Below are 17292 nucleotides of genomic sequence, written 5' to 3'. Positions count from 1 at the left end.
AGGGCTCCCCTGGGGGCGCAGTGGTTGAGAGTCTGCCTGCTGATGCAGGGGACACAGGTTTGAGCCACGGTCTGGGAAGATCCCACATGCCGCAGAGCAACTGGGCCCGTGAGCCACAACTACCGAGCCTGCGCGTCTGGAGCCTGTGCTCCGCAACAAGAGGCCGCGATAGTGAGAGGCCCACGCATTGTGATGAAGAGTGGCCCCGGCTTGCCGCAACTAGAGAAAGCCCTCCCACAGAAACGAAGACCCAACACAGCAAAAATAAATAAATAAATAAATTAATTTTTAAAAATTCGTTGAAATCTGTATTCATGGCACAAATTCTATCTTATCACTAGACATTTTTGTAGGTTGAACTTGAGAAATTTGTTTCTGGACCTTGAAATAACACAGAAATCCCAATCCAATTGGGAATTCCAAGCAGACTGTACTCTAATAAAAGCTGCAATTATTGTGCAAGTGAATGGAAGTTTACGTTTAAGAATGGGGACAGGGAATTCCCTGGAGGTCCAGTGGTTAGGATTCCATGCCTCTACTGCAGGGGGCACAATTTCAATCCCTGGTTGGGGAACTAAGATCCCGCGTGCTGTACCGTGCAACAGGGGAAAAAAAAAAAAAAAAAAAAGAATGACGATAAACGATGATAATTACCCAATACTGTGGGTTAGCAGAACGATCACAGGCTAAAAATTAGGAGGTATACGTTCTAAACCCTAAGTATCCTCACAGCCTTGGGCAAATCACTTAACTTCCCTGGCTTTAATTTCTTTCTTTCTGTTTTCATTGAGGTATAATTCGCATATAATATTATATTAGTTTCAGGTGTACAACATAATAATCTGGTATTTGTATATACTGCAGTGATCACCACAATAAGTCTAGTTAATAGTTAACATCTATCACTACACATAAAAATATGGAACGCTGTGCGAATCTGCACATCATCCTTGTACAGGGGCCATGTTAATCTTCCCTGCACTGTTCCAATTTTAGTATACGTGCTGCCAAAGGGAACATAGATTTTAATTCTTTACATGGTTTTCACCAGTGTAACAGGCCTGCCGTTAGTATTCAAGGCTTATGCGACTGGTCAGAACTGAATGAGGTTTAGGCCATTCCCTGGTGGTCCAGTGGTTAGGACTCCGAGTACTCACTTCCAAGGGCCCAGGTTCAATCCCTGGTTGGGGAACTAAGATCCCGCATGCTGTGCAGCACAGCCAAAAAAAAAAAAAAAAATTGAATGAGGTTCACACTTCAGGGAAGGCGACACTCCCCCAAGGTGCTATTCCACCATCTTCACGTGGGTTGTGCTAAAAAAAAAAAAAAAAAAAAAAAAAAAGATCAAGGAGGAAAACCACTTCCGAAAACCCTTAGGCTCTTACCTTCTTGGTGTCCCATGCCTGCTTGGAAAGGTTCTTGTCCATCTCTGATGTGGTCTCCTCCATTCCAGGGACTGTTAATAGTAAGACTGGGGTGGGGTGGGGTTGGAGAGGAAGGAGAAGCAGAAAAGGAATCTTTGCAGCTGTGTGGTGGCACCAGGAGGGCACTTCCCTGACACACAGAGTCACGACCGTGATATGAATGAAACTGCCCCAACAGTAACTTCTGGGGATTGTACTAAAGTAAAAAAGAGTTTCGTTAAAAAAAAAAAAAAAAAAAGAAAAGAAAGAAAGAAAGAAAGAAAGAAAAAGAAAAGTTAAAAAAAAAAAAAGTCAGAGAACCTGTGACTTATAAAGAAGTGAAAATGAACGCTCTGGAGCTAAGGACATGTGTCAACTCTGCCTCTCACAGGACCCACTCTCAGGCCTCGGGCTGCAGAGGACAGCCAAGAATCTCTCCACATCTCCCATGACTGATCGCCTCACCCCGTGCACCCCACCTACAGCCCTGTGGACACCTGCCTCCCCCTCTGGGCTGTCAGCACCCAGAGGCCGGGCTCCTCTTGGGCTTTTGGCACCAAGCCACGTAGCTCAACGTAGTCTGAGGTCAATCCAACCACAGTAGCTACGGCTCCGTGAGTTAGCTGCAATGCCAACCAGTCCCAGAGGAGGAAAGGAGGAGAGAGCAAGTCTAAGGGACTGGATGGGCATCGTTCGAGGCCCTGGAACCAGCTGTGCCTGAAGGCCCCTTTCCTTAAAACTTTCAGTTAACGTGAGATTAAACGCTTTCTTTATGAGATCCAATTTCTTGATGCCTGTTGGAGGTTCAGTTTTTCACCTGCAGTAGCACCACTATGAACATAATTAGAAGGAAGAGGTTAATTCCTCCTTCTAGAAACCTGGACGGGGGGATGGGAGGACAGCCAGGCTAACACCAGACTTCGTTACTGCCTGGACCCCTCCTAGAGCAACAGGGAGAGGTGATGTGTCCCACCCCCCCCACCCCCAGCCCCACCAAGGCCAACTGGACTCTGAGCTACCAGGGGTCCTTCCACGGTCACAAAGGGTCCCTGGGGAGGGCGAAGCCCACTCACCCACCCCCAAAGCCCCAAGTTCCTGGAGGACCCCCCTCAGGATAGACAGTGCCCTCTGAATTGCCCCCAGCATCAGGAACGGGAGGGAAGTGCCAGGTCCATTCTCGTCACCCCTAGGCATTTGGAATCCTTGCTTTTATTATGGAGACATTCCCTTCTGCAATCTCGCCTTTGATGCCCAATGAGCTGGAAAGATCACATGAAGACAGCCCCTGCCCACCAAGGGGTGAAGTTCTGGTTGACCACCCTTCTTCTATCAGCAAAATCTCCCCGGTATGTTTACGTACTCGCACAGTGAAATGCTACCAAAAAAGTGGTAAACGTTTGGACCTGCAGTGTAAATGATTAACTGTCTGGTTTCAGTGTCTTGGAGCAGATCAGGCCCACATGGGTTTCTAGGGCTGGCCTCACAGCGTCACACTCCCCTCTCTGGGTGACACTGCCCCAGTTTTTAAGATGCCGTGTACCTTCCTGGAAGGTCCCAGGGATGCTCTGCCTCCATACCTGGCTCCAAGGAGGAACTGAGGCCTGGGCACAGATCTGCCCCAGCTGCAGGGGTGTGTGCATGACCCAGTTGGAAAGGAGGCTCTGGACAAGAGTTAGGGAACAGTTAGCCTCCTTTCCACCCACCGTTTTGCCAGGGCAGACCCTGTGGGCCAAGAGGTTCTGAGCATCAGAGCCAGGAAATGATCCAGTGTGAAGCCCTGGACCAAACGATACGTGAAGCTGAACATCTAGCTCCGACTGTTGGTCACGAGCTGATAAATATGCCCCTTTTCCCCGGGCTTGCTGCTCCCAACATTTGAAAGAATCTGCAAGGCCCCCAGACTGCACGGCCATACCTTGAATCCATAATCAGAAGCCAATCTGAGTGTGTAGGGACTGTTTTCTCTGCCTAGAAAACTCCTACGCACTCCTCAAAATCCAACTCAAATAGCGCCACCTCAAAGTTTCCCTGAACCCCTCCCCTTGTCCCACAGCACCTGCTGAGTCTTCCTTCTCAGGTCTGTCCACCTACATATTTGTGACCTCTGGGAGCATAGCGGTCAGCCACTGGACTTGCCTGACCCCAGGAAAGACACCCATGGGCCCCGCTGATACCTTTTTTCTGGTGCACGTCCTGGGACCCACCCGTAAAAGGCTCTGGCTGGGTGGGCGTCATTGTGCTCTGGTGAAGGGCAGAGTCAGAATTGGTCCTGGGGAGAGGAGAGAGACAGTGAGCCTTGGCCCCCAAAGGGGACGAAGGGACAGTCCTGGCTCCAACTCTATCTGGGACCCACCCGATGGAACAGGGTGGCAGTCATGGGTCATTTTTGTGAGCTGCATACCTGAGCAAAAACCCTGAAGAACCACAACAGTGACTGTGGTTTTCGTCTGCAAAGGCTGCAGCAGAGCTGTCCCTTCGTTCCTAACCAGGCCCTGCCCATCCCTGCCCCTTCGAAGGCCTTCGCGGCTTTAGGGAAAAGGTAGTGCTTTCCTATTGAAACCGTGAAGAGAGAGGGCCTGACAGTCCCACAGTGGCCCAGCCTTGGAAGTATGAACCCATCACGGAGTCCCCTTACTGGTGACTAATGGCCAAGGGGGGGTCTTGCTCCAACCAGCCCAGTGCTCCCAGGAGTCTGGGAGAGGCTCCACTCTCTGCCCCAATAACACAATCTGCCCCCAGCTGCAGGTGCCTGGAGGGAGGGCCCTCAGAAAAACCCCTCAGCTGCCTAGGAAACCAGGGGCAGCCACGGGGAGCTGGGCGGACACGCAAAGGGCAGGTCCAGCTGCACAGCCAATTCGGGGAAAGAGCCACACACCCCCAAGGGGGATGTCCCAGACACTGAGAGTGACGTGGAGGAAACTTGGTTCAAGGACAACAGCAGGTTACAGAGGACCGGGCTGTCTCTGACCCTGGGGCCAGCTGAGCTGTGAGGAGCCAGGGGGATCCTGGCTCCCCACCAGCTGTCTGTCCCTGAGCAAGTGTTCTGACCTCTCTGCGCGCTTTCTTATGCCTAAAATGGGGAGGATAACAGCACCAACTCCACAGAGCTCTGTGCGCCTTACATCAGTTAACGTATGTGATGGTTGAAATAGGACCTGGTATATGAACACGTGCTTGGTGGGCATTTAATTATATTATTTTAAAAATTTATTTATTTATTTATTTATTTATTTTTGGCTGCATTGGGTCTTCATTGTTGGGTCTTAGTTGCTGCGCGCGGGCTTTCTTTAGTTGTGGCGAACGGGGGCTACTCTTCATTGTGGTGCGTGGGCTTCTCACTGCGGTGGCTTCTCTTGTTGCAGAGCTTGGGATCTAGGCGCGCGGGCTTCAGTAGTTGTGGCACGTGGGCTCAGTAGCTGTGGCTGACGGGCTCTAGAGCACAGGCTCAATAGTTGTGGCTCACGTGCTTAGATGCTCCGCGGCATGTGGGATCTTCCCGGACCAGGGATCAAACCCGTGTCCCCTACATTGGCAGGCGGATTCTCAACCACTGTGCCACCAGGGAAGTCCCTAATTACGGAAGTCCCTAATTGAACGATATATTTTGTGCTGTGTTTTTTTTGACAGCTTGTTTACTTTGGGTCTTTGTTTACTGAAGTCACCTACATATGTTTTTGTGTGTATGTGTGCTAAAATAAATATAAAATTTGCCTTTTTAACCATTTTTAAGTATAGACTTCTATGTCATTAAGTACATTCACGCTGGTGTGCAACTATCACCTGTGTTATTGTAGGTATTTATATTAACTATATTATTGTTGTTATCTTAGATCTTCCTAGATGATGGCATTATGGACTTTTTTTTTCATCTTCTAGATGCATTTATGTATTTTCCTAATCTTCTAGTAATAAATATATCACACTTTTCCAATCAAATTTTCTATGGCTTTTCAGGAATGTGGGAAACAATCATAATAGAGCATTAAATAAAGCAAGTGACAACACTGAATAGTCACTACAATCCCAACTTTGTTTAAAAAAGGAAAAAAAAAGTCATAAATAGAGGGGAAAAAAAAAATCCCTGGAAGACCCCAAAACTGTGACCTCATTGTTTACAGGGATAGAGCTGATTTCTAGAAACTTCTGGATGCTTCTAAGTTTTGTCATTTTTAAGTGACTGCATATTGGTTTTCCAAGCACGGCCACGATGAAAGTATAGTTTTGTTTCCAATGAGAGGGTTGGGGGTTGGTTCTGGGTCACTGACCTTCTCCAGCTGGTGTCCGCAGGTGGCGAGAGGTACACGGTGCCATATGGGCAGCTGTCCGCGTGAGTATGAGTTAAGGGGATGGTGCTGTCAGCTGAGGCCCTGCCCTGAGCCCCAAGAACCCTGCGCTGGCCAACCCGAGTAGCCAGGCTGCTGGGAGCCGGCAAACAGCTGGGGCCTCAGGGCGGGGGCCTTTCCTGCCTGGCGGCGAGCAGCCCCCAGGGTGCAGCCCCATCCACCTAGCACTCAGCACTCACCCCCTGCAAGCGCACGTGCAGGCTGCACCCCTTCCAAGAGGGGCCTCAGCCATGAAACGGGGGCCCGTAGGGGGGGCTGCAGGGAGTCTAATTCAGCTGACCCCGGTCTCGACTCTTAACTTTGGGCTGACGGGGTGACTCCCAGGGCCCGAGGGCTTGGTCTGGCGCCCAGTTTCTCAGGCTCCCCCAGCCCATGGAAACGAGAACCAGGAAAGAACAGGCTTCTCTGTTCTAGAGAGCCGGGGTTCCCAGGAGCAGCCACTCAGACCGTAGTGGTGGGGGAGCCTGGCTGGTTAAGTACCAAGGGGCAGTCAAGTCGGTGGCGGGGGTGGGATTCCTCACAACCTCTCTGCTTGGCAGAGGTGCAAAGGCAAATTTTGTGTCTTCAGATCAAGCCTCCCTCTGATCTGTCTGTGTCTGGCTCAGATCCCCCTCAGCCCCACTGCCTTGGCTCCATATGGCCTCCAGAGGGGTCCACCACCATGGCCCTGACGTGTGGGTGCCCTTCCTGGGCTTTCCTGGGCCCCACTGCCCAGTCAGGCATCTGAGCATACCCTCCCAACTCTCATCTCAGGCTGTGTGCTCCAGTGGCCTACTCTGTGTCACTGTTCCCTGTGCTCCCCTAGCCGCCCACCCCACCCCCCACCCCCGGCTAAAGGCTCCTCTGCTTGCACTGCCTCCTCCAGGAAGTCTTCCAGGGTTTCCATGCAACGGCACCCCCTCTTGGTGGGGCCCGGTAGCCCTGGAGGACTGGAGCGGCCCTGATTCTATCACAGAGCTGGCAGCAGGCAGGTCCATCAGCTGGATGAAGTGGTCCCCGCCCCCCCCCACCCCCATCCTCTGGGAAAAGGATATCTGCCTTCCATGTTTGTCCACTGACAGAGGCCGGCGATGTGGGGAGCCAAGGCGGCCACGCTCCCGGTACACTCTGTCCACTAGCCCATGGTGCCGGGTAGTCCGGCTGGTGTCCAGGCCTGAGGACTGGAAGGGTGTCTGGGGGTGGGGAGGGAGGAGAGGAAGAGATGGAAGAAAAGAGAGAGGAACCCAAACCACGGTTACCAGCTGTGGCCCAAGATGCGACCCCAGCTCTGCCCCCAGGATCTCGCCTCAGGGTCCCTCTACAAGCCCCCTGCCCAGTTCTGGAGACACCCTCGGCTACTCCAGACGGGCTTCCTTTCCTCCTCGGCCCCTGCCCCCAGCCTCCGAGCACTGTAGGGGTGGCGGCGAGCTGGGGTTCCAGGTGCCGGGGCGGCAGGCGTGCAGTGCAGCTGGCATGCACGGGCCAGGCAGAGCGGCGCAAGCTCGGGGCCCGGAGCCGGCCAGGGCGCCAGGGGTGCAGACGGCCCGAGCACCCCCTCCCAGCCTCGCCAGGTGCAGACAGGCCTCCGCCCTCTCTCTCCGGGCCTGGCCGGCCTCCTCTCCCCACCTACGTCATCCCTGGAGGGGCCTGCCAAGAGACAGCCCCAGGGCTTCCAGCCCAGGACGTCAGGGGCCCACCTGGCCAAGTGCTGGCTCCCTGGAGGCTCCTCGTGGAGCCTGGGGCTGGTCCTGATTGAGACTCGGCCCCCACGCACTCTCCCCCACAGCCTTGTCCCAGCACCACCGGCAGCCAAGTGCAGGCACTTTCCGGAGCCCTGGCCCACAGCTTGGCTGGACGGGGCTCCCTTCCAGCACCTGGGGCTGGCATGAGGCCCCCGGTCACGCCCGGCTCCCACTCCTGGCTCCATGCTCCTGAGGTCCCCAGGAGCCTGCTCTCCACCAGCCCTGGTGCCATGGGCCCCTCACCATCTGACTGGGGTGAGACTGGCAGCCTTAGCTAGCTCTGGAGGCAGCTACCAGCCTCCTACCTGGCCACCTGGCCCTCGGGCCCTTCTGTCTTCTCTGGGCAGCCAGGCAAAAAGCAATTTCCTCCGGAAGAACTGCCACTGGCTGGCTCACTGCTCTGCTCCACCTGTCCGAAAACCTCGGCCAGCATTCAGGGCTGACCGCTCTCCCGGGCGTCCGGGGACCCCGACTTCCTCTGACCCAGCAAGGACGCTGCCCGCTTGGGTCTTTCTGTGCTTCTGACTCCAAAAGGCTGTGGGCCCGGGAGACAGCAGTGACCGAGGGAGGGTAGGAACCTCGCTGTCCAGGCACAGACACCAGCGGATAGGGGCCGTTCATCTCCTCCCAGAGATGCCTGGAAGCCCCGAGGGGAAACTCAGGCGGCTGAAGCAGAGCCAGAGGCACAGAGAAGCTCGGGCCCAGCCACAGCCCAGCTCGCCAGGCCGAGTTAGGATCTGCGCACACGCGTGTGCATGTGTCACGGGAACGAACCATGCAGCGTTGGCACGCATGCTAGGATCCCCCGGGGAAGGGGTCTCTCGACGCGACCATATGCACTTCCCCAGACAAGGGGGTGCAGAGCGAATCTGCTTCTGTTTGGCAGACGGGACACCTCCCGCTGGGCCACGGGGGCGGCCGCACAGGAATACCCAGCGCCCGCACACGTGCCGGGGATGCCGAGGCCTCAGCCCAGGGGCTCATTTACCAGAGAGACAGGAGCCGCTGCCAGAGCCTCCCCCAGATATCCGCTGGGCTGAAAATGCAAAGAACCAAGACTTTGAGACACTCCTGCCTCGCCTGGCCCCCCAGTGGGAAGCCCAACAGGCCCCCATGCACCCTCGGCCCTCGGGGGCTCTACCGTGGCCTCAGGCAGGGCCAAGCTTGGGGATGCCCAGAGAGACACTGTCCTTGACGGAGGAGGGGATGGGGAAACAGAGGAAGAGGGGAGCCAGGGAGGAGGAGAAAACCCAAACTAGAAAGGGCCCTGACAAAGAGGTGAGGCCTTTGGAGCATGTGAAGATCAGCACGACAGCCCCACGCATCTATCTGCTCTGATGTGGAGGCCACGTGAGGCGGGCCGTGCCCCAAGAGGCCCTGGGGATTCAGAGCTGAGCCAGCCGGACCCCAAGCCAGCCTGCGGGCCCCTGGGCTGGTGCCCTGACACATCCCAGCAGCAGCGTGGGAGGAATACAAGCTGAGGAATGACTGCGGGGTGGGTGGGGACTGAGCTCCCTGTGGGAGCGACCCAGCTCCACCTGGCCTGTCAACATGCTAACGGACGTGGCTGTTTCTGGGGCTCTGTCCCAGCAACGGGACAAGTGCGTGGTTGTTCGGTGGACCTGTCCCTGCAGAGTCCAGATATCGTGCTGGGGGGCAGGGCCCAGCTATCGGCCCAGCTCCTGGGCCCACCGTGCCCCCACTTCCACCTGCAGACCAGGGTCGAGGGACATGGCCCAGGAGAAGAGGCCGGCCCTGCACTGGGCAGGTGGTGGACCTTATCTGTTCTTATTTATGATAAGGACGTGCGCGGCAGCTATGCGGCCTGCGGGAGCCGTGCTGTGTGGGTCTCTGCCAGAAAACGTTTGCAGACAAGTGGGGTCAGGCTGAGGGGCCTCCTTCTGAGAATTGCTGGGCTTGCGGATTAGTGAAGCGGGACGGAGCCAAGCCCCAGAGGCCCTGAGCAGTTCCCGCTGCCGCACAGCCGGCCAACAGGTGTAGCGGCTGCCGAAACACTCACAGCCAGACCTCGGCCTCTCTGCGGGCTCTGCTGACAGAGGATGGGCAGGGGGGATCCGGGTGAGGCCTGGCCAGGCCATCCCAGGGGAAGGAGTAGGCGGGGGCTGGGTGGGCGGCGGCAATTGTCTGGTGACCCCAGCTGTTCACAGGCTGTCATGCACGCTCTCTTGCTCTGTGGCCAGGGCCCAGACTGCAACACACTCCAGGTGGGAGGTGGTGTGGGAGAGGAATGGGGGCTCACCTGGAAGGGCAGATCCACGGTGCCGCTCCCAATCTGGTTCACGTTGGGCAGGGACCCGCCATAGTACTGGCCACGGCTTGGGCCCAGCTGCAGGTACTGGGACTTTTGGAGCTGGAGCTGCAAGAGAGAAACCGACAGCTACAGCGTTGGGGGAGCGGGCGGTGGGGGGGGGGGGGGGGTGGGGGCCCCCCCCCCTGCCGATGCAGGGGACGCGGGTTTGTGCCCCGGTCCCGGGGGGATCCCACGTGCCGCAGGGCGGCTGGGCCCGTGAGCCAGTGGGGAGGTGGTGATGGTGTGGAGGTGGTGATGGTGTGGAGGTGATGGTGTGGATGAGGTGATGGTGTGGAGGTGGTGATGGTGTGGAGGAGGCGATGGGGAGGAGGGGGTGGGGGGGAGGGGGGGGGGGGGGGGGGGGGTTCCTGAGCACACCCTGCGGAGCGCCATTCCCGAGGGCCCCAAGTAGTCGAGTCAGTGGCACCAGGCACAGAGGGTGTGGCACCCCCGTGACTCAGATTCTCAAAGGAGCCATGATTCTCTCCACCAAAACCAGCAGAATCAGAGACCCGAGACGCCCAGGTGGCCCTCCCCAGGCAGGGAAACTCGCCCTGGGGGTGCTGCCTCCATGAACTTGAGGGGGCGTTGCCAGCTGATTCAGACAATTTGTGAATAAGCAAGAGTATCAAGTGGACCTGGAGCCTGGAGCCTGTGCAGGAGGCCCCTCACCCCCCAGGGGAACCATTTCTTATCACGCCAAAGGCTGCGTTCCTGGGGTGCAGGCCAGAGGCTGCGAATTTACGCCCGGACACAGGAGAAATTGTCTTTCCACTGGCCTGAATCAGAGAGGCCAGCTCAGAAGTGCAGTGCTGGCTTTCAAAGTGCAGCATGTACAATCCCTCTGACAGCACACACAGGGCGAGAGGGTCTGCCAGACGCCGCCTGAGTTCTAAGGAGTCCTGCCCAAGCCCCCAGGCTCCTTCTGCCTGACCCGCCAGCCTCACGCATTACAGAGCCTTTGTCTGGGGTGGCTGCATCCCTGCACAGTCCTCTGCCCATCACTCGCGTGGGGATTCGTCCTGCTGGGCCAGGCCTCAGAACCAGGAGTCCGGGGCTCCCTGACCAGCCACGGCTGCCTTGGTGCGGGGCTGGGACCGGGCCTTTCCTCGCTGGAGCATCGATTCCACTTTGCCAGGAATTGCAGATGCTCGTGACCTGGTTGACACCACCGGTGGCCCTAGGCCCACCCCAAAGCCCGTCAGACTGCCCAGGCTGGGATGCAGGTGCTGTGACGGAGGGGTGGCAGCTGGGCACCCGGGGAGAGGTGGGTGTCCGCTCCAGCCGGCTGGGGCGGTTGCTAGGGTCGACGCTGTGTACACAACAAGACCGGCTCACGTTCCCTCACAAACAGCTCCTGGCAGCACTCCGTTTGCTGTCCGCCCACACCGCCCGGCTCTCCCACGCCAGTCCCGGCTTCCTGGGGGGCCTCCGACACCGGAGGGGGAAGTGAAGCTCTGGAACTGGCTGCTCGCCCAGCCGAGCACCTCACCCAGGTAAACAGCTGTTTCCTGCGAGCTGCGGTGGAGCCAGGAGGGAGATTGACCTGGCTCCGTTCCTCCGCGGGTGGTTCTCAGGCATCTGTAGGATCCAGCCCAGGCTCTGTCTCCAGTGGCTGGAGACGCTCACCGTGAACACCCCACTGTGTCCCTCCCTGCGGTTGCACGAGATGAAATAGGCTAGCCCCCGGTCAGGACGGAGGGGGAGGCCAAGTAGGATGGGCGATGGGCACGGGTTACCTTGGACCCGAGACCCGCGCCCCCCACCCCCCAGGCCCTTCTTGTGTCTGAGCCACGCGGCAGGAACTAGCCTTACATCCACCTCTCAAGAACCACCTCTCGAGTACCACGTGGCCCTGGGGAGCTACAGCCCCCTTCTGGGCCTCAGTTTCCCCCTCTCTAGAGTGGGTGGTCCAGGTGAGCGTGTGTGCACAAACGCCGGTTGTGTGAGATACAGGAAGTGCTTATAACACACGTGCCTGTGTTCCAGGCTGAACTGCCAGCTCTGGAAACCGTGGCATCCAGGAAAGTACTCTGCAAAGCTGCCACGTTCCGGGCCAGAGGGAGCCCAGACTGGGGACAGGCTGCTCATGGCTTGTGCGCTGCGGCAACAGTGGCCCTCTGGCGGAGCCTTTCTTTCCCTTGATGGTTCCCAACCCCCATCCACTGTGCTTTGGGAATGTCAGGCTTTGTGGTGCGGCCTCTGGAGTGGACACAGTGCGGGGCTCCACTCGTCCTTTGGGGGACCCCTGTGCTCACCCTCGGCTGTATGTGGGGCTGTGCAGGAGAGTTAACCTGGCCCAGGGCAGTTTGAGCTTTGCCCCCAGCTCCTGGGAAGTGAAAGCCCTGCCTGATAAAGAGTGTCTCTGTTTGCCTAGGTCCTCGGGCCACGCTGGGTATCTATGCCAACAGTGTGACTGCGGGTGGAGGTCTCAGGCCCCAATGCAATACCAGCTCACCCTCTGCAGCAGCTGCAGACAGCAGTCAGCAGAGCCTGCGTGGCGAACCCCAATAAAAACCCTGGACACCAAGGCTTGGGGCATATCCCTGGTTGACAACCCCCATGTATGTCATCACACACTGGTGCTGGGAGAAGCAAGCACTGTCCGTGTGACTCCCCGGGAAGGGACAACCTGCAGCTCTGTGTTTGGAAGTCTCCTGGCCGCCGCCCCATGCCAGCTGTGATCTCTGTCCTTTCACTGTAATAGACCGTGACCGTATGATGGTTTTCAGTGACTTCTAAGTCCTTCCAGTGAACTGCCGAGCTGAAGGTAGTCTTGGGAACCCTCAAATTCTGCAGTTGGTGTCAGATGTGAAGGTGGTCTTAGGGACCCCCTTAACTTTTGCAGGGGCTGACTGCCATCCCAGGCCTGGCCAGAAAACCCCAGGAGTAAGGTCCCGGGGTGAGGAGGTGCCAGCCTGGGCTCCACCCATGGACCTGATGCCTCAGAGGGTCCACAAGGAGAGCAGAGTGACACCACCAGTCAGGGTCTAACAAGCTGCCTGACGTTGACGTTCATGCCTCTTCCCGCTGTCAAGCCACAGTCCCTCGTGCACCCCTCCACCCAGTGGTCCTCACTCCGTACCCCCTCGATGGCACTTCCTACCCTACTCTACCCCCAACCTCGCCATAAACCCGGCATCCAAGCCAGGGTCTAACACTCAGCAGCACCTGCTGGTGGAACAAAGAAACACAGAACACATGAGTGAATGAATGAATCAATGAATGAACACCACTGCTCCCGCTCTCAGGAGGTGACTTTCTCCAGCCAGGTGACAGTCCCATTTGGAAGCCATATAAGAACCTTTCAGGACACCAACATAACTCCTGATGCCCTCAGGAGGCTTGGGCCACCCCTTCCCCTCACCCCATCCTCATGGGCTTTGGCAGAGGCGGGCGCAGACGGGGCAGTGAAGCCTGGACAAGGCCCACCGGCTCAAAGGAGCTGTGACTCCCAGGCTCCCCCTTGCTTTTGGCCTGTGGGTCAGACAGCTTGGGGTCCAAGTCCAGGCTCCCCAGCTGTGAGAGTGGACCCCACTCCAGATGCCGAGGGCAGGCAGATGCCCCACCATCCACGCTTTCACGGTGGCCTCCTTGCCCTCTGCTCTCCCAACTCTTCATTTCCTCTGGCCACCTGACCCCAAAGCACCCCGAGTTTGTGACCCCCCCAGGGCCTCAGCCTGTGACAGCTCCCCCTCCACACCCACCCTGGGAGGGGGCCTCCCTGACACCCCACCCAAGGAGGAGGCCCCCCCAAACCACCTTCACACTGGCCTCTGGCTTTGTTGTTGTTGTTGTTGTTGTTGTTGTTGTTTCCCCGTTGCGGAGCACAGGCTCCGGACACTCAGGCTCAGCGGCCATGGCTCACAGGCCCAGCCGCTCCGCGGCATGTGGGATCTTCCCGGACCGGGGCACGAACCCACGTCCCCTGCATCGGCAGGCGGACTCTCAACCACTGCGCCACCAGGGAAGCCCTGTTGTTGTTGTTGTTTTTAATAAAGTTTTCGGTTCACAGAAAAACTGCAAAGATGGCACAGGGAGTTCCGGAATCACCCTGCCCAGCTTCCCCTAAAGCCACCCTCTTCCTTTACTGGGTCAAAAGGAAGAAAAGTGACAGCACCACTGACTGACCCAGGCCTTTTCCATATGCCCCTTGGTTTGTCTAGCCACGTTTGCCCCATCCAAAATGCCTGGCCCATGAACCCTGTCCACCATCCCCATCCTGTACCCACCAGGTGGCGGGCTCCCGAGACTCACGGTCTACTGGTCATAATGTGTCTGGTGCCAGCACTGCATGGGGCCACGCCGGACCCCCAGGAAGTGCTGCTTTATGTCTGGCCTTGCCTCCCACCAGCATCCTGCAGCCCCAGATCTTTCCAGAACAGTCCAGTTCGTGTCTTTCAAATCCTCTTGCTCTCACGTGTGAACCAACCAACGACGTGGCACCACACCCTAGGGGTCAGAGGTGTTTCAGGGTTGAGGCCGATGGGGACACGACAGATGACCAGGAAGCACAGCATAGACCTTAGGCACCCTCTGAGCCATGCTCCCACCCCAAGTGTTGCAGACGGCACCCCTGAGCCCCCGCCACGGGCCACAGAGCCCTTCTCAAGTCTCAGCACATTTAAGCATCACAACTGCCCTGTCTCAGGTGTCCTGAGGCGACCATAACAAATTACCACAGACTGGGTGGCTTATAACAACAGGAATTCACTCCCTCACAGTTCAAGAGGTGGAAGTCCAAAATCAAGGTGTGGACAGGGTTGGTTCTTTCCAGAGGCTCTGAGGGATGATCCGTCCCAGGCCCCTCCTGGCTTCGGTGGGGGCGGGGGGGCTCCAGGTGTCCTTGGCTCACGGCTGCCTCACTCCGATCTCCTTCTCTGTCTCTACACGGCCTTCCCCTCTGTGTCTGTGTCTCACATCCCCCTCTCCTTTCTCTTAGAATAATACCTGTCACTGGATTCATAGCCCATCCTAATTTAGAATTAAGCTCATCTTGGGACCCTTAATTACACCTGCAGAGACCCTCCTGCCAAGTAAGGTCACATTCCCAGGTTCCAGGGGTGAGCACGTGGACATATCTTTTTTTGGGGGATGGGGGGCGTCATGAGGCATGGGGGATCTTGGTTCCCCGACCAGGGACCCAACCTGTGGCCCCTGCAGTGGAAGTGCAAAGTCTTAACCACTGGATCACCAGGGAAGTCCCCATCTTTTGAGGGGACACAATTCAACCTAAGACAGGCCCTTTGGGAGTTCCCTGGTGGCCTAGTGGTTAGGATTCCAGGCTTTCACTGCGGTGGCCCAGGCTCAATCCCTGGTCGGGGAAGATCCCACAAGCCGCGCAGCGAGGCCAAAACAAAAAAAAAAAGAAAGAAAAAAAATAGCAATAAGACAGGCCCTTTGAGGAGGTTACCAGCACACTCCACTTTCCAGATGGGAAAACTGAGACTCAGCAGGCAAGGGAATTGCCCAGGGCCATCAAGCTCAGAAGTGGCCAAGTGGGGCGTAGACTCCACTCCTGGAACCTGACTCTCGCATAACCCTGTGGACCAGCGGGTGGCTGGGACCGCAGAGCGTCACAGAGGCCCATCACATCACAGATCAGAGCACGCCAGCTCTTCTGGGAGCTTATAGTCAGAGCATCAACCCAACCATTTCAGCTCTGTCAAGGGAGACCCAGCACAAGTCTCACTATAAAAAGCCACTTCAGGTCCTGCTTTCGCCCTGGGCCCCTCGTTTCCACACAGGGTTCCCCCGCCCCGGCCCCTGACACAGCCTGAGTGAGGACTGGCCCTCCCACCCCCATACAAAGTCCTCCTCCACCCGACCCCCACTCCCCCTACAGAACCGTGTATAAATGGGTGGCTTCTCCAGCCTCTCCCAACCCCCTTGCTGACAGGACCCCACAGGGACAGAGTTGCCCAGCACAGCGTGCATCCCCAGTCTGTGTCCACATCCCTACTGGGCACACAACCCCCGATCCTGGCAGCATCCAAGGGGCTGGAAGGAGTGCGGGCCACAAGGCCGGGCAAGAACGGGGGCCCGTGGCCCTGGGAAGGCATAGCACGGCAGACGCAGTCACTTCTTCAGGGCAGCCCTCGTCCTCTGGGACCCCCACAGGATACAGCAAATTCCCATCTGCCAACCCCTCCCAGGCCTCGCTGTCTAGAAGGAACTGGCCTCGGTCAGGCCCATCAGCAACCACCATGGCAACTGGCCAAGCTTCTAATGAAATTAAGGGGAGTAGCTGAAGGCTGAGCTCTGTCCTACAAAGCCAGGGCAGGCATGGGGGCCGCGGCAGAGCACCAGAGAGGAGCTGTGAGCTCTCAGCAGACCTGTTTCCCCCTCTCACCACAAAGGCCTGCACTGTCTGGCCCTCTGCTCTCCCCCAACCACTGTGCTCTACCAGCTGAGGTAACTGCCTCAGGGCCTTTGCACTGGCCCTCCCTCCTCCAGAAGGCTCTTCCCACTGGGCCAGCCCAACACTGCGCACCTCTCCCCCATGGGGTCACCTCCTTCCATGGCTCACTATCCAAAACCACCCGACCAAGGTCCATCTCCTCCCATTAGACTGTCAGCCCTGCAAGGACCCTGGCACAATGGAGTAGGTTGGCACTCACATGGGGACTGAGAGACCAGATAACAGATGAACATGCGAATGCAGAAACAACTAACTGTTCGATGTGCTCAGAATCCCAGGCAGGGACAATGTTTCTCCTGCGCCCACATGGGACAGCCCACCCCCCGACTCTGGGGAAACTGAGGCCCAAGGAAGAACAGACAGCTTCCCAAGTACACAGTCAAAGAGCCATTCGTGAGAGGGAGGTGGAGAGCAAATCCCATCTCAAGTGCAGAATCCTTCTGGGACCTGAGTGCTGGGCAGGACCCCAAGGGATTCGCACACCCTGGCCTGAGCACTGCCCCTTAGGGCTCCCCTAGGTGGAGTCCTCAGGAGGCTGCCAACAGCAGAGGGGTCACCTTTGGGGGTTATTCCCTGGGAGGGAGAGACCAGGGCTTCATCAGGTTCTCCAAGTATTCCAGCAGCAGTAGGGGCCTGTGGAGGGAGCCCCAGAGAGCCCCCGAAAGGGTCTGATTCTGAGTCACGTGGAGCTGCCAGCAGTCCCTGAGAGGTGTGTGCACCCCAGTTAGTCTGGCTGTGTCCCTCCAGGTTCCTTCCAAGGCCTGGCCCCAAGTGCCTGCCTGGTCTTAGCTTGCGCACCAGACCTGAGTTTGGGGAGGGGAGACGGCCCCTCCCAGGCTCCATTCACAACATCTCTGGGTAGTGCCGTCTCTCCCCACACCTCTCCTGCCCGCTCGGGAAAGGATCGGAAACCTGGGGCTCTGGGGGAGGCAGCTGTGCCTGCACAGGTGCCCAACCATGAAGGTCCGGAGCCACTCTTCTCACTTCTTAAACATTTCTTTTTCTTTGTTATCGAAATAAAAGTCACACAACATAAAATGAACCGTTTGAGGGGCTTCCCTGGTGGCGCAGTGGCTGAGAGTCCGCCTGCCGA

General features: G+C 57.3%; 1 protein-coding gene across 2 annotated transcripts in view; it reads right to left on the bottom strand.

Moving 5' to 3' along the window:
* Positions 1-17292, bottom strand: part of CRTC1 (CREB regulated transcription coactivator 1) — a 74501-nt gene that overhangs the window by 18472 nt on the left and 38737 nt on the right. The window contains exons 2-7 of one of the 2 annotated variants that reach the window (XM_007461066.1): positions 9728-9844; positions 8456-8503; positions 6781-6918; positions 5669-5730; positions 3578-3672; positions 1386-1471 (exon numbers count right to left, since the gene is read on the bottom strand). In XM_007461066.1, coding sequence (XP_007461128.1) covers positions 1386-1471; positions 3578-3672; positions 5669-5730; positions 6781-6918; positions 8456-8503; positions 9728-9844 — 546 coding nt within the window. The remainder of the gene's footprint in view (positions 1-1385; positions 1472-3577; positions 3673-5668; positions 5731-6780; positions 6919-8455; positions 8504-9727; positions 9845-17292) is intronic. The other variant, XM_007461067.1, reaches the window with a different exon arrangement.

The sequence above is a fragment of the Lipotes vexillifer genome, unplaced genomic scaffold (genome assembly GCF_000442215.2).
Source record: "Lipotes vexillifer unplaced genomic scaffold, Lipotes_vexillifer_v1.1 scaffold469, whole genome shotgun sequence".
Taxonomy (NCBI): domain Eukaryota; kingdom Metazoa; phylum Chordata; class Mammalia; order Artiodactyla; family Lipotidae; genus Lipotes; species Lipotes vexillifer.
The sequence above is the reverse complement of the archived record's forward strand: the minus strand, read 5'-3'. Positions and strand labels throughout refer to the sequence as shown.